Raw genomic sequence first — 25,270 nt, 5'->3', positions numbered from 1 at the left:
TGGTCTGGACTTTTTACTAAGCCATTAGAATAAAGTATCACAAGAAATGTTGCCTATTATGCAGAAGGTAATACATTTAGATTTAAATTGAGTACAAGGATGAGTTATTCTGTATCTCATTATTGTAAGAGCTCGGTGAGGGACAGAGGCGGTATAATGCTGCCATCAAGTGCTACTCATAAGCTGCTACTTCCAATTTTGAAAGGTGTAAATATATCTCATGTAGTGCCTCTTGTTAGAAATAATAACAAAATGAACCCTTTTACAGGAAGTAGCTCTTGGATTTTGTTTTTCTTTGTAAACCAAAATGCACTGAGACGTTTTATGTTGGAGGAAAAAGACTGTGTAGCAGCTAGGGTTTATAGATAAGCACATGACATTGATTCACTTGAATGGCCAACATGAATCACTCTTCCCATCAATTCCTGCCAAAGATCTGAATAATCAAACCATTTTTTGTGGGACAACATTTAAATAAATAAATAAACAGTGGAAACATAGCCCTGCCGCATGTTGTTCAAATCAATAATATGATATTCCTTTCTGGCTGCTTCTCACTCGGTATCCATGTTAATGACCACTGGTCCAAAAAAAGAAATGTCCAGTCTGTCTGTAATTATAATAGCAACCATTTCATGATCTGATTACAGCTTTTTAAACGAGCTGAGGAGCTGCACGGTATGATTAGAGACCCGGGGGGCTGATTGTCGTTGAAAGCTTGTCAGAGAAAACATCCAAGTGCTGTGGTTGAACACGTTTGAATCAAGAATAAAACTCTGCTGTGACTCATAGTCATTTGGCTGTGAAGTATCACTCCTAGCAAAAACATTTTAGCCTAAAATAAAGTAACCATCAGGAGAATGAGTGCTGTAACAGCTGCTGTGGCTATTCTCTCACCCAAAGGCTCTTGTGTATCCAAGATACTTTCCTGATTCATCTCTAATGCATGAGGCTCAACCACCTCTGTAACCTTGCTGTAAGTGAGCATCTGATATGGATGGGTGTGTGCCGGGGAAAGTCAAGGCAGTTCTCACGTCAAACCGAGCCTTTCTCACTGGCCTCTCAGCTGTTGTGTACAACGTTATTGGAGGAAAATGTTTAGTCAACATTGAGCCCAGATTAAACATGCAGTGATTTTAAAAGTACACATTAAGAAGGAAGTGGCTGCTCAGAGTTTCACGGCGGAGAAGCACCTGTCCAGTGCCGTAATGAGCCGGAGGCAAGCTGTTTCAATGCATCAAACTGATTTAGTTGCTGCATATGCATTTATATAGGCTGTTTACTGGCAGTAAGATATCAAGTCTGTTGCTTTGCCTTTTTTTTGCTCATCATGCACAACCTGTTTCATTAAAAGTGTATGACCTAGACCAGGGGTTTTCAAAGTGTGGGAAGGTGAGCCTCCCCTCAGAGAACATAAGAACAGCCGCGCCCCCCCTCCCAATTATTATTGCTATTATTATTATTATTGTTGTTGTTGCTATAATGCAGGGGTATTATTATCCAGTGGAATGCCCTTACCTGCTGGCCTAGTTAAATCAAAGTGGTTCATTTTTTTTGGCTGGGCAGTGTAGTTTTACACACCGTCCTATTTGACTTTCTCAGGACTTAAAACAGTTTTTTTGTGTTTTTTTACACACGTAAGGTCATCATCTTAACAGTTGTTTATGCTCATCGAGTCATCCGTGAGCAGAGCATCAAGTTGGCATGCCTATTACAGCTGAATGCGGCGATTACCATTTTGTTCAGCAACACGCCTCACAAACGTATTAAGATCTAAAGCTTTAGTGCGTTTTGATTCAATGCTGAGTACAGCCAAACTTGACAGTCTCTTCTCTGTCATTGTAGACCGCAAATACCTCATTCCTTCCGTCTGCTTGGGTCCGAATGCTTCTCGTTTTGCGCCGTCCCGTTCAAATGAAATCGCCGCCAATCACATTTCCTCGCTCGCGCCAGGGCCGGGGGAGGGGTTACAAGACTGCACTCGGACATTAGGGATTTTCTCTCATAAATGTCCGATGAGCCACAACTTTTATTTCAAAACAAAGCTGCCAACTGGGGTGGCAGCTGGGGTGGCAAGGCTATTTTTAGGGTGGCAGTTGCCACCCCATGCCACCCCGGTAGATCCGCCCCTGCTTGACCGGTACTTGCTTTTGATCAAAGTCAATGCGGAAAACCCGCACTCACACAGGTAGGCGGAGGTGAAGGGAATGAGCACTTTTACAGCCTTTTTGGCGAGGTGGGGGAACTCGGTCTCCACAGACAGCCAAAAGTGTGCAAGTGACGTTTTCTGCCAGACGCTGTCTCCTCTCTCACTTTAGGTAACTTCACAAAAAACTGATCCATGTTGCCGCTAACATAAAGTTAGCTGAAGTTATCTAGCTGAAATTCTCGTTATTTTTTTCTCACGCTGCGCCTCACCTGAAGCTCTCTGGCGCCCCCCCGGGGAGGCGCGCCTCACAATTTGAAAACCGCTGACCTAGACCACAAAATAAAAGTCACACATTCAGGATTTGTAGATTACTTTGTTTTAACACATTTCTTAAATCACCACAGTCCTATGAGACTTAAACAAGAGTGATGAATGGGTCGGTCATATGTGCCTACAAATTTAACTAACACAGAGTCTGAACTTTAAACCTACTTCATCATAGCTTTGAATAGGTGTTATTGAAAAAGCAATTTTTGGCGTCATTACATTTTGACATTCCCAGGGTATTAATATTGATCTCACCGTACTGTGTACTGAACTATTATCAGATGACCTTTGTTCTGTTTAAACTCAGTGATTGACTAAAGTAGCCTGTGTGTCTTCATTAATGCCTGATGTCCGGAAAGTTAATGGTCATGTCAGTGCTTATCTGTTTCTCATGAGAATGGACAGTGACACATGGACTACATTATACATTTTGTATTGTTTGATTACCTGAATCACTTCAAATGAGCACATGTCATGTTGGATGATGTACGGGTTGTGGTATGAGGATACGAAATACTTTGCACTCTTAACACTAAATCTAGGTTTAATTACTTAAACGACCATGGCTGATGTTAGGCCTTGTTGGTTAATTATCAGGGACTTTGTTATGCTTAGGCACCAGGGGCCTCATTTATAACGCCTTGCGTAGGATTGACGTAGGAAGGTTGCTTACGTAGTACAAAGCACAAAAATAGGTACATACATTTTCCGCCATTTTCCGATTCACAAAACATTGCGTACCGGCGAGGGAAGTGCGTACGGCACTCCCTACGCCTGTTTCCCTTGATAAATCACAATCGACTCGTAACGCCCATATTTGCCTATAAATAGTCAAAGAAACGCCCATTCATTCATTCCTTTTGACTGACTGCATGAAGAAGATCGCAGGAAATTACGATAGAACAGCTAAAAAAGACATCTCACACCGTGTCAGATTTTGGTTATTGTGGGGAGGTCGAGATAAATCATATTGTTTGGTGGATGCAGTTTGAGCCAGAGTAGCAGCATGGAGGTCGGATCGTCACCAAAATAAATAAATAAGTGGTCCGAAAAAAGTTAATGACAAAGAAAATACACATAACCTTCCTTAGGCAGTGTGTTTGTCCCGGGGACAGGAGACACCCCCTTGATGAGAAACTGTAAGAAATGATCGGGGAATCCCTCCGGAGTGGAGTCATGACGACTGGATCTGAATTATTTTTGTTGTATTTGGTGGTTTGTGTTCCAGCTGTCGATCAGCAACTATATATCCATAATCCACCAGTTAAAGGAAATACAACTAATGTGTTGTGTTATATTAGCTGTACCATTTACCACATATGGTGTTCTTAGTTTCCATACTGTACCTCCTGTGTTTTACGAGCGACTTATCAAGTCTTGGCAAACGGCATAAAACACGATTAAACGTGATAGTATATAAAACCATGCTCGTATCTACAACCTATAGAAATGCAAAACGGCGTCAGTTTAGACGTAATTCTGTCCTCCTGCTTACCGCATAATTTATGAGAAAACATTTCATAACATTAACACAACATATTCGAGGTGGTTTTAAATAACATATCCGTATTTATTTATCCGTAAGTTATGTTTTTGTGTGCACTGAGGAGTCTCAAACAGGCGTTTGTTTAATCATTTTAAGATTGGCTTTAATCAATGTTTGAAAATGAATTCTTCATATTTGATAAATGAGAGGTAACATTTTATTTATGGTATTATTTCCACATATTTCTCTCCATTCTTCCTTCTGCCAACGGTGTCACAGTTTCTCGTCTCTCCCGTTTGTGTGCTTAGTGCGTACGCATGGGTTAGAGTTTGCGTGGAGGACCGCACATTTTCCCGTCAAGTTAGTATTTTATAAATCGCAAACATTGCGTAGAAACTGGCGTACGCCATTTTTTGAGCGTATATCCCTTTATAAATGAGGCCCCAGGTCATATACAGTATTAGAGCTTTCTGTTATAGTTCTTTGATGTTCATGTCAATGCCATTTAATAAGGACATAAATGCAGAATTATGCTTGTAACTGCCATTTAATATCACACAAACTATAATGAAATTATGACTTAAAGGACATTTTACCAATACCTTAGTTGTGTTATTAATGTGTTAATTAGGAGCAATCGCAAAGATCTTCTGTTTCTATTCTATTTTATTCTATCTATTAAGACACTAATACTTCAGAAAACAATGGTATAAAGTTGACAAATAGTACTGTATAGCTCTGGGTGCTGTGCTTACCCTAGTTTTCAGGATGAGGGTCAAGATACTTTTGCTTGATACAGAAGAAGATAATTATACATCAAGGCCAATCCAGTTCAATAAATGGCATCTACTTCACCCTTCTTTAAAGCCTAAACATATCTCTCCATAACACACTTCTCCCACTTGTGAAACAGCGCTTGAGCATTTATATATTATATGGATCGATTAGGAGACCTCAGGTGGAAAGGGAAAATACAAAAGATATATAGTTGGCAGAAATGAGATAAGGGAGAGGAAAAGACAGAAGGTGTTTGGAGTAAAACCCAGGCAGTGTTATTGACAGTGTTTTCCTGTGTTGCAGATCCACTACTGGGAGCGGGACAAGCAGAACCAGAGTGAGAAGGTCAAGGTGATTTTTGTCCCAGACACCCGGGTGCAGCTCTCCAACCTGACCAGCTACACACCGTACCTGGTCACTCTGACGGCCTTCAACACCGCTGGAGACGGCCCCCCCCAGCGACCCCCGCGGGGCCCGCACCATGCAGTCTGGTAGGCAGTGCTGACAGCATGGTTATACAATCAACAAGTATTGTTTTATAGCTTTTGTTACGTTGTTTGATTCGTCTTCCTTCATGTTCCCGCAGCTCCCAGCGCTCCCAGCTACCTGTCCTTCTCAGAGGTGACCGGGGGGAGTGTGAATGTGTCCTGGGGGGCTCCCCTCACTCCTAATGGACAGCTGGAGGGCTACAGGATCATCTACCAGCCCACTGCGCCCGTACAAGGTGGGCACGCACATGCTGTAAACACACAAATATGCATATTGAAGCCCTGAGAGGCAACAAATGTTGCTGATCAATTTTATAACCTGATCTCAACCAATTTCTCTGATATATTTATGACTTAAAGTGGCATATTTATACTTTTTTTTTTTCAAAATACCAAACAGATCATGCATTTTAGCCATGCCTCATTTCGCTCGATTTGAAAAATGTTAGCTCTGTTTTTGCAAGGGCTGATTCTGTGAGAACAGCACCACCTACAGGCCTGGAATATGTACTACAGCGTCTCCAGCGCTTTCGAACGGCAATGGCCGTGGCTGTCTCCTCCTGATTGGTGGAGTTGGCCCAATAGCCGTAGCGCCACTGTCCTGACGTCAGGACAGTGTTCAAATCTGGATCAGTTTTGATCAGATCCGTTGCAGCCCCTTTTTTAGAGATTTGGGTATGGAGGAAAATAGAGAGGGTTGTGTTTTCTGACACTTGGTGAGTTCCCTGGAACACCGGGGACACATATTCATGTATAAAAGACGTACAAAAGTGCATTTTGCATGATAGGTCCCCTTTAAGAAGACATTTTTTGGGGGAAATTCAAGGGTTTGTTGTTGAGTGACTTTCGCACTTCAAGTAGTGGATTTCCCCTTTTCTTTTAGTTTTTTTACCTTTCGACCTTTCCCTTTGTTGGCCCTGATATACTATTTAAGATCATTATTTTAATCATTATCTCTCTTGATGCATACACTGCTGTTTTTCATAATTTGCTAACACACATTATATTTACCCTGTGTTTAAACTGCATGGAGAAATAAAACTTCAACAACATCAAATTAGGAATGCTTTTAGTCTTATTTAGAACATGGGGTAGTGGTTTACTTCAGCTTGCCATGGCCACAATGACATTTACAGCAACAAACACAAAAATAAAAACATGTTGAGGGGAAACACTGACTTTGTTAACGTGTGTGTGAGAGCAGGAGTGAGTAAACTGGTGACGGTGGACGTGAGGGGCAGCTGGCAGAGATGGCTGAAGGTCCGAGATCTGATCCGAGGAGCGACGTACGCCTTCAGTGTTCAGGCTCTCACCGTCAGCTACGGCCCGCCGGTGCACGCTAACGTCAGCGCTCAGCCCGTGCAAGGTAGGCCTGCCGTCACTCTGTGTGTGTCTACTTCTTTAATCGTGTCACGAAGACAAACATCTGTTCATTTGTCCCATTATGGGGACTTAACTATGGGGCTGCATACTAACCAAAAGTAACTCTTTGAATGAGTGGGCAATGTGTTTAAACCAGAATGCATTACACAGCTGCTTTAATAGACCCTCACTGGTTTTATAACCTACTCAGTTTCAACATGACAGTGTTGTAGTTGTATTTATGGGATGACAGACTGTATGAAACTGAACAGTGATTTTAGTAACGGTTGGGATAAGTTCACTGTGTGTAAGTTAGTTTAGTTTATTTGTTTATAGTGTCGTGGACAGTCCCCATTGATCGACTGTCACAAAAAAACGTAAATGCACTACAAAAACTCGAAATCTTGCCCAGTATATTTGTCTAACATCTAGTCAGAATATGTCTTTACACCTGATATAAGACATAATAACTTCAGAAGTAACACTGCAGTGAGATATCGGGTCTTGTTTTTAGACAATGCATCATCTTGTTAAGTCAAAAAATCTTATTTTGAGGTGTATCTCAGATGAAACACATCTTTTTTTACTAACATCAGAAAACAGAAAACTTTTGAGCATGTGTGGCTTATATTGTAACACAGCGTTTCCTGATTCTGGTCAAATATAGTTCAAAATAAGTTTTCCCAGCTAATTACAAGATCTGATTTATCTAAATATCCCCTCTTATTTCAAGAAATCTTACCAAGCAAATTTTCACTGGTTCTATTGTCAGATTTTTGTACTTATTTCAAGTGAAAACAGCTTGTTTTCATTCATGTTTAACTTGTTTTTGGAGCAGCATTTTTTCCAGTGTGGGGCAGCTTTAGCCAACGTTGCTAATTTCCAGCTGTTGTCTCCGGCCACACGATAACGGACACCCTTAAAATCACAATACATCAACAGCATTAGTTATAAAAAAAGGATGAAAGACAAGTAGATACAGGCGAAAGGATAAAAGACAACAATAAAATGCAAACAACACACGTTACTACATACATGTCACATATAGCACATAATCACATAACAGAAACGAGGGGCAACAGCATGTAACACACACACCATATCCAACACAGACTAGTGTGTGCCGGTGTAGTTCTCAGTGAGCCATGTTTTTTAAGTGAGCTAACGTGTGATCCCCTCTCTGACACCACAGGCTCCCCGGGGTCTCCTATAGAGATGTCCATCACCAAGGCGTCGGCGGCGCTCACCATCCACTGGTCGGACGGAGAGACGGGTGCAGCGCCGGTCACCGGATACGTTATCGAAGCCCGTCCATCAGGTGGGCTCACACACACTCTGTCTGTTCACATGCAGCTTTTCATCACGTGCACCGATTCCTATCATTGATTGAGAGGGAGGTAAAGGATGGCACTAAACCTCACTGAGTGCAGCTTTCTCCAGATTCATTGAGACCTGCTGTGCAAATTAAGTCAGCAGCAATTTCCCAATAAAGATTACCAGACGTATAAAATACAGAAAGGCAACGTTTGTAGCATCCTGCAGGAGAGAGGGGAGACTCTGGTTTTCTTCTACCACTGATATTCAAAATGGTTGTACCCCGTTATTACTAGTAATAACAGTAATCATCGCCACAAATAGTTACATCTCAAATGTAAATCGACCATTTCTATGTTCTGCAATCATATTCTAACAATTAAAAGGGATATTTCTCAATTTGAGCTCTACTCTATGGTCTGCTTGTCCATTAACCCCCAACTCAACCCTCTCTCTCTCTCTTTCTCTCCCTCCTCCCTCGCTCTGCAGATGAAGGAGTGTGGGACTCCTTCATTAGACTCCTCCCCCCCACCAGCCGATCCGTTTCCGTGCCGCTGGAGCGCCTGAGGTCGGGGATCAGCTACGAGTTCAGAGTCATCGCTGTTAATCGCTATGGTTACGGACAGCCCAGCACACCCTCTGCTGCTCTCGCTGGTAAACAGACACACAAACACACTCTCTCTCCCTCACACACTGCTGGAGATCAGGCTAATGAACATATCCAGGGTGATCCAACTTGTCTGATTGGGGTTTGATGGAATTTCCAGCCAACACTGAGAAGTTACTGTGACTGTGTGTCTGCTGCCATCTAGAGGCATAGCCACGCAACTACAACTCTGCTTATAGGCAAAGAGAGCATAGCATGACTCCATTTTTGTTTCTAATCTGTGCAAAATCTGTGCAAACTGTTTGAAGAACCAGCAGGATTTGTACTATCAGTAGGAAGAGAAAGAGTCTTTCCTCTAAAAGACATCATGAACAGACTTTAAAGAATGTTTTCCGGTCCTGGGGGACAAACTATAACTTACATTTGAATTAAAGCAAAGGAAAAGTTTGACTCTGTTTTGTTTCTTATAGCCTCAGAGACCTAGACGCCCATTTGAAGAGATTACAGTCAAGGCAAAAAACGTTTTTTCAAATTCAAATCTCAACCACTGATGTAGAAAAGAGTGAGAGAGTGCAAGAGAATGGAGACCTTTTCATACTGACTAATTCACTTTGTTTAATGTATTATTCAGTGGGTTTTATTTCCATCTTAGGCAATGCGTTCTATTTATTCTGTCATTTTATCTTTATTTGCTTTTCTTCATCCTATTTATAGTTTTTTTATATTATACGTTTAGTATCCAGTGTGTATTATGTTCTGACCACATTCTGTCCATTATATATTCCTCTCTCACGTGTTCCTCCTCCTCCCCTCCCTCCTGTGTGCAGCGCTGTCCGAGCGTCCGTTCTACGAGGAGTGGTGGTTCCTGCTGGTCATGGCTCTGGTGGGGATCATCCTCATCCTGGTGCTGGTCTTCACTCTGCTGCTGCACGGACACAGCCGCAAGTACAAAGCCTGCGGGACAGGTGTGTGTTCCCAGCAGACATGTGATGTGATACTTCACAGGAGGACAGAGTGGGGATCTCCAGGATGGATTTTGCCTCAGGATGCATTTATCAATCATAGACTTACTACATCTTCCCTTCATAGATTTATAACAGTGTGATATGCTGTATTGTATGTAGAGGGAAATGGCCTCTAGCGGTCCGGTTCAAACCGGATCACTGTTACCTGTCAGAGAGGAGAGGAAGGTCAGCCTCCCTCCTGCAGGGCAAACAGACCCTGAAGCATCTAAGGAAACATCCTCTCCAGGAGTTTAAAGATTTAAATGACCTAGCTGTTATTTCCTTACAATATTCATGTAAGAGTAATGGTGAAACTATTTAATCAATGTTCTGTATTCATTTGGGTAATGCTATTTATTCAAAGAAATACAATTAAATCTTACATAAAACTAGAGCAAACTAAAATGTCATTTTAAGTGGATTCAGTTATTCTAATCCAACAGTTTTGAGTTTAAATATCATCAATCTTTCTCCAGAATATCTGTCATGACCTTTACCTGAAAGAGACTGCTTAATGCTGTGGCTTGTTGTAAGAGCAGATACTTTGAGACATGTTTCAGTTGAATGTCTAAGCAGATATTTCCACACACCAACATTATATAACATGTTATTCATCAGGAGCTTCTCACATTGTAAGCCGCGTTTCCTCGCAGAAATAAAAAAATGTTTTCCAGTTTTTTATACTCAAATCTGGACGGCTTTATCATATTTTGGTGTGCACCACCTCCACAGGGTCAGGCAGATAGCGAGCAGCCTGGAGCGGAGAACTCAGAGTGTTACTCAAGGAGGCTCACTGACATGCATTGAAGGACAAACTCCCTCCTCATTATAACAAGAAAGTTGTTCCGTCTGATGTTTAGTCTTCGTGTTGATGCGTTTCTTCCTGTTTTCATGAGAGTCTCAGCTCCTCTCGGGGTTCCTGTGATGTTCCCCATTGTGGGCGCAATATTGCTTTTACACATTTGTGTGCGTGTGTCTGCGGGTGTGTGTGTGCGCATGCCAACATCTGTAATCTAAAGTTAGCCCTGAGGCAGGACGAGCACACACAAAACTAAATCTAGAGAGAAATCAATGAGACCGTGGGAAACAACCGATGTTATTTTGGTTCAGATTACCTTGTATCATTCTATCATCTTTCTCCCAATTTAAAATATGATATTGTTTCCTTTATTGTTCCATTTGTCGTGGTTATTAGTGGATAAATGACTGCCGTGTTGAGAGCGCCAAATGATGCATCCTGGTTTAATATGCTCCTTATTGTCATTCCTGAGAGGTAACTGAACGCACCATGAATAAAACAAGAGGTGCACATAAACTCAGAGAACAGTGGTTCAATTTCATTTTTAAAACATTCTCAGCCACATACAAGTGACTGAACTGCTTTTAATTTAAGTTGTTATCTGACCTTCTATCTTCCTCCAGGGAAGCACATGTCCACAGCGGAGGAGTCGGTAACCCTGGACAACGGAGGTTTCACTGCTCTGGAGCTCAACAGCAGGACGATCAACAACAAGAACTCCTTCCTGAAGAAGAACGGGACCAGGTGGGCTCTCAGACACACACACACACACACACACACACACACACACACACACACACACACACACACACACACACACACACACACACACACACACACACACACACACACACACACACACACACACACACACACACACACACACCTACACTTATCTTCCTGGAGTTGTTTCAGTTATTGGATTTTTTGTAGATGTTGCATTTATAGTGTGTGTGTGTGTGTGTGTGTGTCCAGGTCTCCTCCCAGGCCCAGTCCAGGTGGTCTTCACTACTCCGACGAGGACATCTGTAACAACTATAACGGAGCCGCGCTGACTGAGAGCACCACGCTCACTGAGAAACCCACCGAGGTCTCAGAGTCAGAGGTAACACTCTCTCTCTCTCTGTATCCCTGTCTTACATTTAAAGGGGATGAACCTGTGTTACTGGCCGTGTTACTTGAAATTAGATGTTGAGTTCTTTGTGCTGTCTGCCGTGGAGGAAGAAAAGTAAAGGTGGAGGTGAACAGTGAAAAGAAAGTACACTAAATGACTGAGCTGTGTCCAACCTTCTGCCTCCACCGATTCAGCCAAAGATAGCGGCTAAGAAGAGACATCTGAGCAGAGTACCATGTCATCTCAGTGTCTTGGTTTAACTCACACCTCTCCCCACGTTTCCTGTCTAATGCTGTCAAATAAAAACAAAAGGAAAACAAATATAAGAAATAAGACAGAGCTCTTCCAGTTCCCTCGTCTTAAAGTCTTTTTTTAAATATATTTTCTTTGGCAAGACGCCTGAAATATGTCAGTTAATAGAATAGAAGAATAGGGAGGGATGAAACCCTCTTTAATGGTCACACATGCAGAGCACACACAGTGAAATTTGGCCTCTGCTTTTAACCCATCCTAGTACAAGGAGTCTAGTACTAGGAGCAGTGGGCAGCTATTGTACAGCGCCCGGGGAGCAATGGGAGTGGGGGGGAAGGGGGGTGTCCGGTGCCTTGCTCAAGGGCACCACGGCAGGGCAGGAGGTGAACTGGGACCTCTCCAAGTAGAAGTCCACACTCCATATTTAGGTCTGGTCGGGGACTTGAACCAGCGACCCTACGGCTCCCAGTCCAAGCCCCTACTGACTGAGCCACTGCCGGACTGTGGACATTTTGAAACCCTTATATTTCTTACAAAAGGCAATTGCTAACCAAAGCTAAAGGACACCACAGAGATCAAACTTCATCACAATGAAAGTTTCCGTTTCATGACGTTTATACGCTTTGAAAATCATAAAAGTGGTGTTCACTGCGATGCTAACTTCTGGGTGGGAATACAATATAGCATCAAGATACAATATATCCCTCTACTGTCAACCACCGATGTGCAGACACCTTAGCTTAGACCTTAATCTGCACTTTCCTTCCTGTCTTTCTCTATGATAAACTCAAATCTGCTGTGTGTTTGTACGTAGTTAACTGACAGCGACTACGAAGACGAGCAGCCCAAGCACTCCTTCGTCAACCACTACATGAGCGACCCCACCTACTACAACTCCTGGAAGCGGCAGCCCAAAACCCTGAAGCCCATCGGCTCTCCCTTCGGATACGAGGAGTGCGCCACCGCAGACACGGAGCCGTACTACCAGACCGTGGTGACGCAGCACAGCACCGGCGGCGCGTACACGCCCACGGGGCAACCGGCGCTCACGCACGTGAACCCCAACACCAACCCGCCCCCCGGCTCACGCACCCCCGTGACCGGATTCTCCTCCTTCGTTTGACTCAGTGAGACTAAACCTGCACAAAATGACACACACACAAGAACACAATAATGGGGGGGGCCCGGTGTGTGTTTGGACTAAAGGAGACAGAGCAGACGGCGCCGGGGGAGAGGGGGGGGGGACGACGACGACGAGGTGAGGAGAAGTGGGACGGACTGGTGACGAAGCAGCACCAAAGAACTAAACGTACACCTCTCACTCGCCTTCCCCCCTCGTTCACAAAGATCCTCACTGTGATGACGAGTGTGTGTGTTGCTCTCCTGCTCTGTTACGCCTCTGTGTCACTGTGCCCACACACACAGTTCTCGTTTCCACACACACACATTCACACTGGCGTATACCACCATGCCTATTCCAGAGACTCTCCGACGAGAGCTGCGACTACATGTTTGTGTAAATGTTGAGGAGAGCATTCGAACTCGGGAACATGGAATTTCTGCACAACCTTCTTCACTGTTTTTCTGTATTTACACATAAGTGCACAAAGACACACGCATGCACTCCCTTTCAGGGTCTCCCACAGGGGGAGAAGGACTACAAGGCTGAGGAGCGTCATTCAGAGACGCCACAGAAGGGAGCAGCTGTTGTTGACAGACTGGTACATGTACACACACACGGAGCTGTAAAACACTACCACAGAGGGAAAGAAAAAAGTAACAATCAATAATCACATTTTTCGAACTTAAAAAAGGACAGAGAGCGAGCGTGGGTGGAGGTTTTTTAGAAGTGAAGGCATTCTCAGTGAGAGTGTTGTGTGGTTTCTAAGAGCGTTATGTGATGTTCGGGGTTGGGGTCGGAATATATGAAAACCATGTTTTTTACCGTCTACTGCCTGTTGTCAGCGCTCCTTATACCACAGCCTCCCGAGCCATAATGCTTGCACTGAGCCGAACCCCACACATTTCATCTTCTGTTGGAGTTTCATTTTTTACAATTAAGAGTGTGTTTGAGTGTGACACGTGTGCATAGAAGCATGCGTGAATAAATGGCTCGACGCTCAGCTGGGAAGCCTGTTCATCCGTCTGCGTTGTTCACTGCTAAGCAAAGCGTGCCATTGTATGTGTGTTTGCTTTTTAAGATGGATTTTGTACAGGGAAACCCTTTTTACTTGTGAGGTGTTGTATGTAGTTGTGGCCACGTTTGTGTAATTCAAAGCAAATATTGAAACAGCACTGCAATCATGGATGAGGGGAAAAAGAAATAATTTAGTAAGAATGATAAAATATAAGCTGCAGATAATGAATGAAAGAAGACAGAAATCATTCTTGAAGGAGCTGCGTGTGATTGAAGTTTAAATAATAAGGCCTCGCTATCTGCTCCAGCCAGACTGACACATGTACTTTGTACCAAGTGCAAACAAAAATCATCTGTACGCTTTCTCTCATGTATAATTTAAAGATTTCTCCGCCCTCCCTCACTCTGTCACGCTTGTTTTAAGTCCCATTACAGTGTGTGAATAAATGGTTATTGTTTAACAGTGTGTCTTTGTGGTGTGTTTTAGTTCGGAGACGAGGAACACGCCTCTTTGGAATATCTTCTACATTACACTGACTGAATTAAAGATAAGCTTTAACATTTGCCTCAGTGAACCTGAGCTGCACTGAACTCTAACCAGGCCTGTTGCACTGTTTGTGTATTTTTGTATTACAGCGGTAAAAAAGAGAAGTGCCACAGCTTTATCGGTTGCTGTCTATTAATTATTGTCTATCAGTGGTCTGCTCAGCATGTGATACTTTTCCCTGAATAAAGTTCTGCGTCCGAGGAAACTGATGGCAGCATGTAGTTGAACTATGAAACGATTATGTAAGAGATAATTCAGCAGAGGCAAAGTGCATTCACTTGAACTGTGGCGTTCACCTCATAAAACTGCATGTTAAGTTTGTTAAGGGTTGGTTCACCCAAATGTTATTTTTAACCAAGATTTCTGTCTCCCATATCCTGCAATATAATGTTGGTAATCGGACATCTGGTTTAAGGTAAAAGTCTTCAACAATTATGCAAAAATACTCAACAGTAGATGAGGTTTTTTTACAGAATGTATCATTCAATATGGTTGTCCCCAAAGGTCAATTAGTAGCAGTGAAACAAAACAGAAGAATAAAAACGCCAAATCACATTGATACAAAACAAAAATGGGTACAAAATAGATACAAATGAACTACCCACATTTAAATTATTTTTAAATGTGTTACATTATGGAAGATCTTACAATACAGAATGTAGGGTTATTTTTATGGAGTGTGTGATAGACACAGTAATAGTGCTTTGAGCAGTTCACAGTTTTTCTACATTATTTGAACACAGATTCCACTTCATCCACTTCAACAGATCGAATTATGTCTGTGCAATAGGTACTTTAAGTATGTTAATTCACTAATAAATGATGATGTATTTATGAATTAGCTATCAAGTGGTAAATGAAGGACCTAAACTTTTGTAATCACACCTTCAACAGATGCAACATTAGAGAAGTTTACACATTTAAACATCAACAATTATACTTTAATAATAATATAGCTAACTGTATATACTTCTGGAAAGGTCCATTCTGCATAATGAGTATGTTTATATTTTGTTAATGTTATTTAAGTCAGATTCGGAATGTGTTTCGACACTGTGATATTGGTAAAAGAGAAAGTAGGCCTACTCCTTCCAGCAGCGGATGTTTTTTTCTGAATACCTGTCGTGTGTCTCCCCGCCAACAGGGGCCGCTGTGGGCCGGAGAGACAGAACAGACCCCACGAACTCTTGTGATGTCCGGAAGAAGTCAGCATGGCGGATTTATTTTTCACTTCATGCTTTTCTGTTCACTGTTCTGCTATAATGTATTGACATTTTTAACCGATATGTAACCCCGCGTGAGCTGTGTATTCATACAGTAACGGCTGCGGAGGGATCTCGCTGCACCGCTGCCTGTCTCCCTGCTCACATCGTGACTTGTGACCCAGTTGGGTTTGGTGAGTTTCCTCCTCCGTTATTGCTTAATACTCATCTCAAAACGTTATCATGCTCCTGTAGCAGTGTGTTTTTTTACATACTCAGACTGCGTTTGACGTTGCAGAGGCTGCCCCCTGGCCTATTATGATGATTATAGACAGAATGAGACTGTACGGTAATGCAGGGGTGTGTGTAGCTTTAGGCACAACGGGAGTCGATAGTAAGGTTGAAGCAGTTCATAGTCATTTTTATATTGTATTCTGTATTATACTGACAGACGGGGCGAGAAACACATGGCAATGACAAACCGTAAACCCTGATTAACCAAAGGGTATGAATAAAATAGTGCGGGATATTTTGCAAAACCAATGTGCAAGTAATGCAGATGAAGAAAATGATATACATGTCAGGAAAATAAATAAATAGCCTACAATGAGCTAAATAATACTGCGGTTAAGCCAGCCTCCACTTCGGAAAACACAGTCAAGCCAGCCCGCCCGTTGTATTGCGGTGCGCGAATATCCTATGCATTACGGTAGAGGCCTGGAAAAACTGCCTTCAAAATAAAAGCGCTTACTCGGTCAATAACAAATATACCTAAAACACATACCAAACATATTCATATATACTGGAGCTTAAATTAAGAAATATCGACTATATAATGTGATCAATAATCATTTTAAAACAAACTACGTATAACTACCACATTATAACTGAGTGAATGTAAAACTTAAGGATACAGTTATGAAGACATATCTGACAATTACATTCATTATTAAAATTTCCATTTCCACTGGGTGACTAATTTCAATTGATTTCAAAATCAGGACAATCTGATGTAGAGTTTCAAAATTAAAGACCTTTGAAGTCTCATATATGAGCTATCGTCCTTCTGTTTTTAGATAAGAGAATACAACAAAAATTCTCCAGTATCAAATACGTATTTCACTCCAGGGTGATAGCAGGACACCCCATCTAGTCACTCAGAGAGAATCAGGACAATCTGATGTACAGTTTCAAAATAAAAGACCTTTGAAGTCTCATATATGAGCTATCTTCCTTCTGTTTTTAGATAAGAATAAAACAAAAACTCTCCATTATCAAAGACTAATATCACTTCAGGGTGATAGCAGGACACCCCATCTAGTCACTCAGAGAGAATCAGGACAATCTGATGGATGGATGGATTGGGAAATTGGGTTGTCACAGCAGCATGGAGTCATTGTACAGAATCAAAATAATCTTAAAATAGAATAAAATACAAAATAGAATAAATCTAAAAAAAATAGAAGAGAAATAAAGGTTAAAGCAATAATATCCATATTCACTGTAAAATGAATCTAAATGCACACTATAGACCAGACAAGAATACATTTGAAATTCTCAAAAGTATGCACTGCATGTACGATGTAAGTATGATGTAGCAGACGGATCAAACAAAGTATGGTGCTGGGAGTTATCTGCTGGCCAGGGATGAAGAGTAATAGAGGGTTATTGCTTTAGAAATGTTTTTCTTTTTGTAGTTATGTACATGACAAATAAAGCCTTTGAATTTGTTATGTCCTATGCCATTAGATATATTTTTAGGGGCACTGATATGCACAAATATTTTGTATTTTATTCGATTTTAAGATTATTTTGATTCTGTACAAGGACTCCATGCTGCTGTGACAACCCAATTTCCCAACTTCGGATGAATAAAGTATCCATCCATCCGTCTTTTATTTTGAACTCTACATCAGATTGTCCTGATATTCTCTGAGTGACTAGATGGGGTGTCCTGCTATCACCCTGTAGTGAAATAAGTATTTGATACTGGAGAGTTTTTGTTTTATTCTTATCTCAAAACAGAGGGATGATAGCTCATATGAAACTTCAAAGGTATTTTATTTTGAAAATCTACATCATATTGTCCTGATTTTGAAATCAATTGAAATTAGTCACCCAGTGGAAATGGACATTTTAATAATGAATGTAATGGTCAGATATGTCTTCATAACTGCATGGGCGGCGCCAGGATTTTTTTGCTGCAGTAGCTTAGCAGTTGCTATATGACAGCACGGCGTTGCTAGTTCATTTTCAAAATAAATAAACAAACAATACCAGTGGGCCAAGCACGAGCCTGTTCATATTGTAGCGTTCACCGCTATTCAAGATCACAGATCATGAGCCTTCAATGTCGAAAACGTTCTCTTTATTTTATGGTATTGACGGCCACAGCCACGCCTTACAGAGCCAATCAATAGTATAACACTCATTATGACTTTTCCCCACACTCGAACACAACTCCTACCGTCTCGTACTCCCTACACACACACCGGAAAATGCACACACACACCTGGAAGGGGCGGTCTCTCCCTAACTCCCGCCAACAACATTGCCTAAATAACTTTACAAATGTACTAAACTGTGCACATCTGATAACTGAAATAACTATTAACTTGGACACGCTACAATATTATCATTAATATTTACATTAAAACATTCCTTTGACACTTATAACATTACTTTGCAAGGTAAGCACAACCAAAATAAGTTTGTAAAAGCAGAATTTGAACACTGTTTCTCTGCTCCTATATATACAATATGTGTGTATAATACCATTACACCCTAAGCGTACACAATAGCGATCGTTCACTGTTTCAACTGGCATGCTGTGGCATTTAACCTCATCACCACACCGCAAACAGACAGACACACACACACACAAACACACACACACACACAGGGTTGTCCGGCTGGACCGGCTCCGTTGGAGATCGCGGCCGTTTACGCTGACTTGTGAGTCAGATCTTTCCATTTTCGATCTGTGTTCACATACTGAGAATTATGACAACATTAACCAAGTAACAGTTTGCGCTTTAACTTACAATGACCCCTGATAGATCTCGCGAGAATGTGTATAAATATATATAGATACATTTTCATAACAAAACAATGGGGTTGCTAAGCCATTGCTAGGTCAATTGTTGGAGTTGCTATAGCAACTCCAAGCTACCCCCTGGCGCCGCACCTGCATAACTGTATCCTTAAGTTTTACATTCACTCAGTTATAATGTGGTAGTTATACGTGGTTTGTTTTAAAATTATTATTGATCTCATTATATAGTCGATATTTCTTAATTTAAGCTCCAGTATATATGAATATGTTTGGTATGTTTTTTAGGTATATTTGTTATTGACCGAGTAAGCGTTTTTATTTTGAAGGCAGTTTTTCCAGACCACTACCGTAATGCATAGGATATTCGCGCACCACAATACAACGGGCGGGCTGGCTTGACTGTGTTTTCCGAAGTGGAGGCTGGCTTGACTGCAGTTAAATAATGCAGAGAATGTTGTAAGTGACCAAGTAAATGCATTATATATACATGTAAATAAATAGAATAAGATATACAAGAACAGAATGTAAAATTGAATATTGTTCCGTAAATTAAAATTAAATACTGTTTATTGTCGTGATAACTATTTTGATAAATACATTGTAAGATGCAAACAGATGAATGCTTGAGGTCATGGAGCTCAGGAGTTTAGCAGTCTTATGGCCTGTGGGGTAAAACTGTCTCTGAGTCTATATCTCTGAAGAAAAAGTCCAATGTTAACGTTGTGATATCAGAATCAAATTGGTTGATCTAAATCCAGCAATAATGTACAAAGCATAACATATTTTGTTGCCTGACATTTTGGTTGAGGTTTTTTCACCCCAAACTGCATGTGAATGTTATCAAGTGGGCATGTCTGTAAGGGGCCACGTGTGGGTATCCTTAAGGCCGCTACACACCCACCTGAGACCAAAGAACGCGTACCAAAGGCGTCCCGACTTTTACGTCAGCTACGCCGTCAGCTACGCCGCCCGCCTACGAACACACCGCAAATACTTCAGTCGACGAGTGGCAATGAGTGATTGCTTGGGCCAACTTTCTCTGACCTCCCGCGGCCGATTCAACATGTTGAATCGGCCGCGGGAGGTCAGAGAAAGTGGTGTGAAAAGGTGCCGTAAAGAGACGACGGTGCGGCACACACCAACCTGAGTAGGGCGCCGCGAATGCCCGACTGCCTCTGACGGCCTCTGACTCCCAAAATCGGGTTGGTGTGTAGCCAGCTTTAGAACCTGATTGTATTCAGAGATCTTGAGCAGAGAGGTCAAGAGACCCCTGTAGATATGGCCAAGCCAGTTTTTCCCTTGTCAAATGTAGCCTACCTTTGGAGCCTATGCTTTCTTTACAGCAAGCACCATTTGGTCTGTACAATGAGCTACATACACAGCCTCTGAAAGACTAAATGTTGTAAATAATAAGTGTGTATTTTGGTGCAACGTAAACAATTGAAACTGAAGCTGAAACTATCTTTGGTTTGTTTCTTTTACAGGTTTCCTAGACTGATCTCAGTGGGATGAAACTTCAGGAGCCTGAACAAGGATCAGAGAAGAAACCAAATTGAACACAAATAAAAACACCAGAAACTAACAATGGATAAAGTGACTATCGGTGAGGAGGTGACGAGACAAGAGCTTCTCCCAGAGCCTCTACTGATAATCCTGTCCCCACCTCCGCCTTTCTTACCCGGCGCTGGTAAACCGACCATGTTTTGGCACAAGTGGCTAAAAGCTTTTGAACACTACTTTCACGCTCTTGGTGAAAACGAGCTTGCTGAATCCTCTAAGTGTGGGCTCCTAAGGAACTGCCTTGGCCTTGAAGGCCAGCATATCTTCACCGCTCTGATCCAGAGTGAAACTTCGTACACAGCAGTCATCTCCTCGCTGACGCTTTACTTCTGCTCCGATCACACCTCTCAGATGTGCCGCCTTAAATTTCATCAGAGGGCTCAGATGCCCGGGGAGGGTGTAGACGTGTTTGTGTCTGCGTTAGAAGAACTGCTGAGACCTTGCAATTATGGACACTTACAAGACAAACTTATCCTGGATCAGCTGATTGAGAAAACCAACTGCCCACCCCTCAAAGAGAGGCTGCTGTTGGAGAGGGAAACGTTGACCGTGGACAAAGCATTGGTCATTGGTAAAGAGGTTGAATCTGCTTTCAATGAAACTGACCTGTTTAGTATTCATGAGGTCAGTGTGGACATTGAAGACGATTTAGGCCCTCCTGTTCCAACAAAGCGTAAAAGAGGAAGACCTCGGCGTGGGGAGGGAAAGCTGAAAATCGAAACAAAACCACCCCCGACCAAAACTCATACAAGATCATCTAGACACAAAGATAGTTACTATTACAGCAATGATAAGCAATATTATAGTGAAAATGATGAAGGTGTGTCTGAAAGTGCTCATGAGACTAATCTAGCTTTGGATGAACCCAACGATGAAGCAGCTAAAGAGGAGAAAAGAGCGTTATCATCATCATCCTTAGATTGGATGGAAGAGGAAGGCTGCAACTATGCTAGTGATGGTGTCGATGATGAAGATGTAGATGTAGATCAAGATGTAGATCAAGATGTAGATCAAGATGTAGATGAAGACTTTAAACCTAAACAAAAAGGCCCCTACTGTCCCATTTGTGTCACAACGCGCTTTAGAGACATAAACAAGCTCAGCAGACACATGAGGATGCACACGAAGGAGAAACCGTTCAGCTGCCCGGTCTGCTCTACGACCTTCAGCCAATCCTACCACATGACCCGACACATGAGGAACCAGCACAATGCGGGACAACACGTCTGTTCCACGTGTGGGGAAAGTTACAAGAGCCTTGCAGATCTGCAAAGTCACAAGAAGACGCATTTGTCATGTCCAAGCTGTCAGAAAGAATTCACTAACAATAAAGCATTGTGTAGTCATGTCATGTCACACAGCGAAGACCAGTCCACCCAGGTAGAGGGTCAAAGTCAACTTTATTGTCCATCTCAAGATGTGTTTGTACACACAGAGGGTCAGAGTCCTCTGCAAAATGATGAAATAAAAAACCAAGAAATCAAATCAATAAACAAAAATAATAATGAGAGTATTGATATCAATGATAATGTTGCTGAGAACAGTGCAGACTCTGATAATAGTGATTCTCAGGATGAAGAATGTGAAGATAATGTTAAGGATAAGGACACTGAAAAAGCTACATCTCAAGATGAAGGCAGTCCCAAAGAAGAAGGAGCCTCCAAGACTAAAACAAAGGGCCATGTCTGTCCCATCTGTGTCGGCAGGCGCTTCAGAGGGGCAAACAAACTCGCAAGACACATGAGGACACATACAAAGGAGAGACCATTCGGCTGCCCTGTCTGCGATATGAGCTTCAGCCAATCCTACCACATGACCCGACATCTGAGGAAGCAGCACGGCATGGGTCAGTACATCTGCGAAAAATGTGGGAAAAATTTTGCGAGCTGGCTGGAGATGAGAGCACACAAGAAGACTCATGCTGTTGACGGCCTGACATGTATTGCTTGTGATAAACAGTTTAAAGAGAAGGCTGCCCTAGTGAGTCATCTTAAATTACACAAGAAGGTCCAGGCCAAACCCCGGAGCCTCACCTGCGGCGATTGCGGCAAAGTATTCGGTCGTATGTATCATCTGAAAAGGCACATAGTGACCCATCGCAAAGCAACAAACGGAGATATTTACACGTGCCCTGATTGTCAGAAGGATTTTGCCTTCCCAGAAGACCTCAACAAACACCTGGAGATTCATTTAAAAGAAAACAATGGGACCTGTCCAAAATGTGACGAAACCTTCAGTAGTCCAGAAGGCCTGGAGGCGCACATGGGGGTCCATGAGAAGTCTTACGCCTGCAGCACCTGCGGGAAGAAGTTCAAGGTCGAGTATGCGCTGAAGAAGCATGAGCAAGGGCATCAAGACGAACAGTTTTATTGTTCGTTGTGCCGCAAACACTTCATCAAGCTGTCCCACTACAAGAGGCACATGACGGTCCACGACAGACGGGAATCTAGATGTCCTCACTGTGACAGCATCTTTCTGCAGCTAACAGCTTTTAAGTATCACCTGCGGACTCACACAGAGGAGAGGCCGTACCAGTGCACCTGTTGCATCGAGACCTTTGAGGAGAAGAAAGATCTGGATCAACACTGCTTGAGGCACAGGAAATTCAAGAAGGAGATGCCAAACTCGTGCACTAGGTGCGATTGTGCTTTCTCTACACTCCTTGAGCTGACGGACCACATGAGCTCACATGATGGAGAGCAGCCAATGACCTGCCCCATCTGTGGCAAGACTTTCCTCAACAAGAGCAAGATGGAAAGGCACCTGAGCATCCACTCGGGGGAGAGGCCGCACCTTTGCTCCATCTGCGGCAACGGCTTCCCCTCGGCCGCCAGCCTCAAGTTACACTCCCACATCCACACCGGGGAGAAACCCTTCCCGTGTCCGCAGTGCAGCAAGAGCTTCAGGTCGTCCAGCGGGCTGCGGCTGCACGGCCGGCAGCACATGGAGGTGCGGCCCAGCTTCGAGTGTCTCGAGTGCGGCAGGACTTACGGTCGCATCACGGAGCTGAAAATGCACCAGCGCTACCACACGGGGGATAAGCCGTACGCATGCACCTGCTGCAACAAACGCTTTATTAGCAAACACAAGCTGAACGTTCACATGAGGATACACACGGGCGAGAGGCCGTACGCCTGTCCTCACTGCGGACAGACATTCACACAGACTGGAGACAGAAACAGACACATCAGTAAATACCACGAGTTAGATACTGCAGTACCTAACTCCAGTGAAGATTAGGTTGCTTTTGAATGATTGTGCCAGTGGTTTTACATGTAGGGGGTGACCAGGTGCCAACAAGCCACAAATAGGACGTTTTTGTGGGACAATGCGGGACATGTTACTGCGTTGCTTAGAGCTGGATTAGATGTTTATATAGTGAAGGAATTAAATATGTGTTTTGAATGGAATTAACATAACAAATTATTATGAGCAGAAAAAAATGACCGGATCTAGCTTACTGCCCGGTCTGCTGCCCTGTGTGCTAAACGTTAATTAAATCAGCTGCTGTTACTTCATCTCTTTTGGTTTCAGGAGCAATATATCCATAGATCGTGGGGGGGGTCTGTGGTAGAGCAGGCTCATGACTGTTAGCGCCGGAGCCTCGCTGCGGAGAAACTGTCGTGCATAATTGCGCCGCATTTGCGCATAAGATGCAGCCCCACACACTCTGCGTGTTCTGCGTGTAGGGAGGGGCGGCCCTGCCCATAAGTTAATACATTTCTCTGTTGATTGACATCTGACACAGCTAATGGTGATGATAGTCCTCTCGTTTTCTACACACCTTTGTAAAAAAGCCTTGTTTAAGACGGGCGACTGTCAATCAAATGCGGGACATCGGCAAAATGTGTGGGACAAATTATCAAAATGCTGTGCAGTCCCGCACAAAGCGGGACACCTGGTCACCCTATTTGCATGTTTGTTGGGGTTGGGAGCAATTACAATCAATGAATGCAAAACCACTGTCTTCTCTGTCCAGACTTTACTGTCTACAAACAGTTTCTCCCTGATTTGTTATTTTCTGCAAGCTTCATACCTGGACTCTCTTCGATATCACTACATTTGACCACTTAATACAACAGCTGTGCATGAGGGTTTAGTCATTGTAGTCCATCCCCCTCACCCCTTCTCCATACAAGCACCTTGCACTCCCAACAACTCACACTAGTGACAGAATGCGAGTTTCACAGTTTGGCGTGCCCAAATCTGTAGCTACATACTAGTTTAAATTAAGTAGTATCAAGTATATCACTGAAATGATGCAACAAAAGATTCAAAGATCATTGTTCAATGCTTCTGTTGTCCTCCATTACACAGTTTGTGTTACATAGTCTTATGTTGTTTCTTTTCACATCTTAGATTATTTTAGTTTCGACTTCTCGGTAACCAAGCGTTTGTAACTGTGTTAAAAGTGCCATAAAAATAAAACTATTATTCACTCTGCTTGCACATTTAATGAGGCTTCTGATCAACATTTGTAAAAGGTAAACATGTAAGCTGCATCATTTTAGACACATATTATCAGTCAAGTGAGAATAAAAAGGTTTAAATATCATTTGAAAATAATTAACTCTATGAACCCCAAAATTAAATATGTCAAGTATTTTATGAGGGTTCTTTCTGACCCTTACAAAGCTTCAATGGTTATGAATGTCTTTAATAATCATTCAAAAGAGGATTTTATAAATTAGTTTTTACTGAAAATGCATTGTTACATCTCAAAACAATTGGTAATATCTATATTTCCATAACCCATAATGCCTCTTGCATAAACCTCAAGCACTTCTGGGTAGCGGAAATTAGCTGATAAAAAAGGTCTTTAATTTATTTCCAAGTTGAATTAAAAAGTCCTTTACATCCTTAAACTTAACTAAAGTGTACCGACCCTGTTAATCGGCGTCTGTAACTGACAGCTATCTCCGTGATGAGTTTATTTAAACAACATTTTTTATATAAATGTGTGTTTTTATGCTGAAGCTAAATGACATGCTAATGAATGCAATAAACTTACATTTTCACTAGTAGATCAATATGGTTGATTTAGGTCTCAAAGTTTCCTCTTAGGTTCTGGCATGCAGAAACATACTGTG

The 25,270-nt window shown here is 42.4% G+C and overlaps 2 protein-coding genes across 3 annotated transcripts in view; both read left to right on the top strand.

Annotated features, from left to right (window-relative positions):
- Positions 1–14,277, top strand: part of LOC117481910 (protein sidekick-1-like) — a 245,353-nt gene extending 231,076 nt beyond the window's left edge. The window contains 10 exon segments of the mRNA XM_034129851.1: positions 5,043–5,189; positions 5,191–5,230; positions 5,326–5,463; positions 6,432–6,593; positions 7,782–7,907; positions 8,393–8,557; positions 9,338–9,475; positions 10,937–11,057; positions 11,289–11,418; positions 12,494–14,277. Of these exon segments, the coding sequence (XP_033985742.1) occupies positions 5,043–5,189; positions 5,191–5,230; positions 5,326–5,463; positions 6,432–6,593; positions 7,782–7,907; positions 8,393–8,557; positions 9,338–9,475; positions 10,937–11,057; positions 11,289–11,418; positions 12,494–12,802 (1,476 nt within the window). The 3' untranslated portion in view covers positions 12,803–14,277.
- Positions 14,278–15,553: 1,276 nt separating this feature from the next.
- On the top strand, positions 15,554–24,636 carry LOC117482180 (zinc finger protein 420-like). Of its 2 annotated transcripts, XM_034130185.1 has the most exons (3): positions 15,554–15,759; positions 18,947–19,076; positions 20,105–24,636. In XM_034130185.1, the coding sequence occupies exon 3, from the start codon at positions 20,205–20,207 to the stop codon at positions 23,418–23,420; it is 3,216 nt and encodes a 1,071-aa protein (XP_033986076.1). In that variant the 5' UTR covers positions 15,554–15,759; positions 18,947–19,076; positions 20,105–20,204; the 3' UTR covers positions 23,421–24,636. The 2 variants fall into 2 exon arrangements, with proteins under 2 accessions (XP_033986076.1, XP_033986075.1); XM_034130184.1 differs by lacking the exon at positions 18,947–19,076.
- The last annotated feature ends 634 nt before the right edge of the window (positions 24,637–25,270 follow it).

This window comes from Trematomus bernacchii, unplaced genomic scaffold, assembly GCF_902827165.1.
Source record: "Trematomus bernacchii unplaced genomic scaffold, fTreBer1.1, whole genome shotgun sequence".
Taxonomy (NCBI): Eukaryota; Metazoa; Chordata; class Actinopteri; order Perciformes; family Nototheniidae; genus Trematomus; species Trematomus bernacchii.
The sequence above is the reverse complement of the archived record's forward strand: the minus strand, read 5'-3'. Positions and strand labels throughout refer to the sequence as shown.

What these genes read in the sequence shown, in the direction of transcription:
- LOC117482180 (XM_034130184.1), top strand. Translation starts at nt 20,205, where the DNA reads ATGGATAAAGTGACTATCGGTGAGGAGGTGACGAGACAAGAGCTTCTC.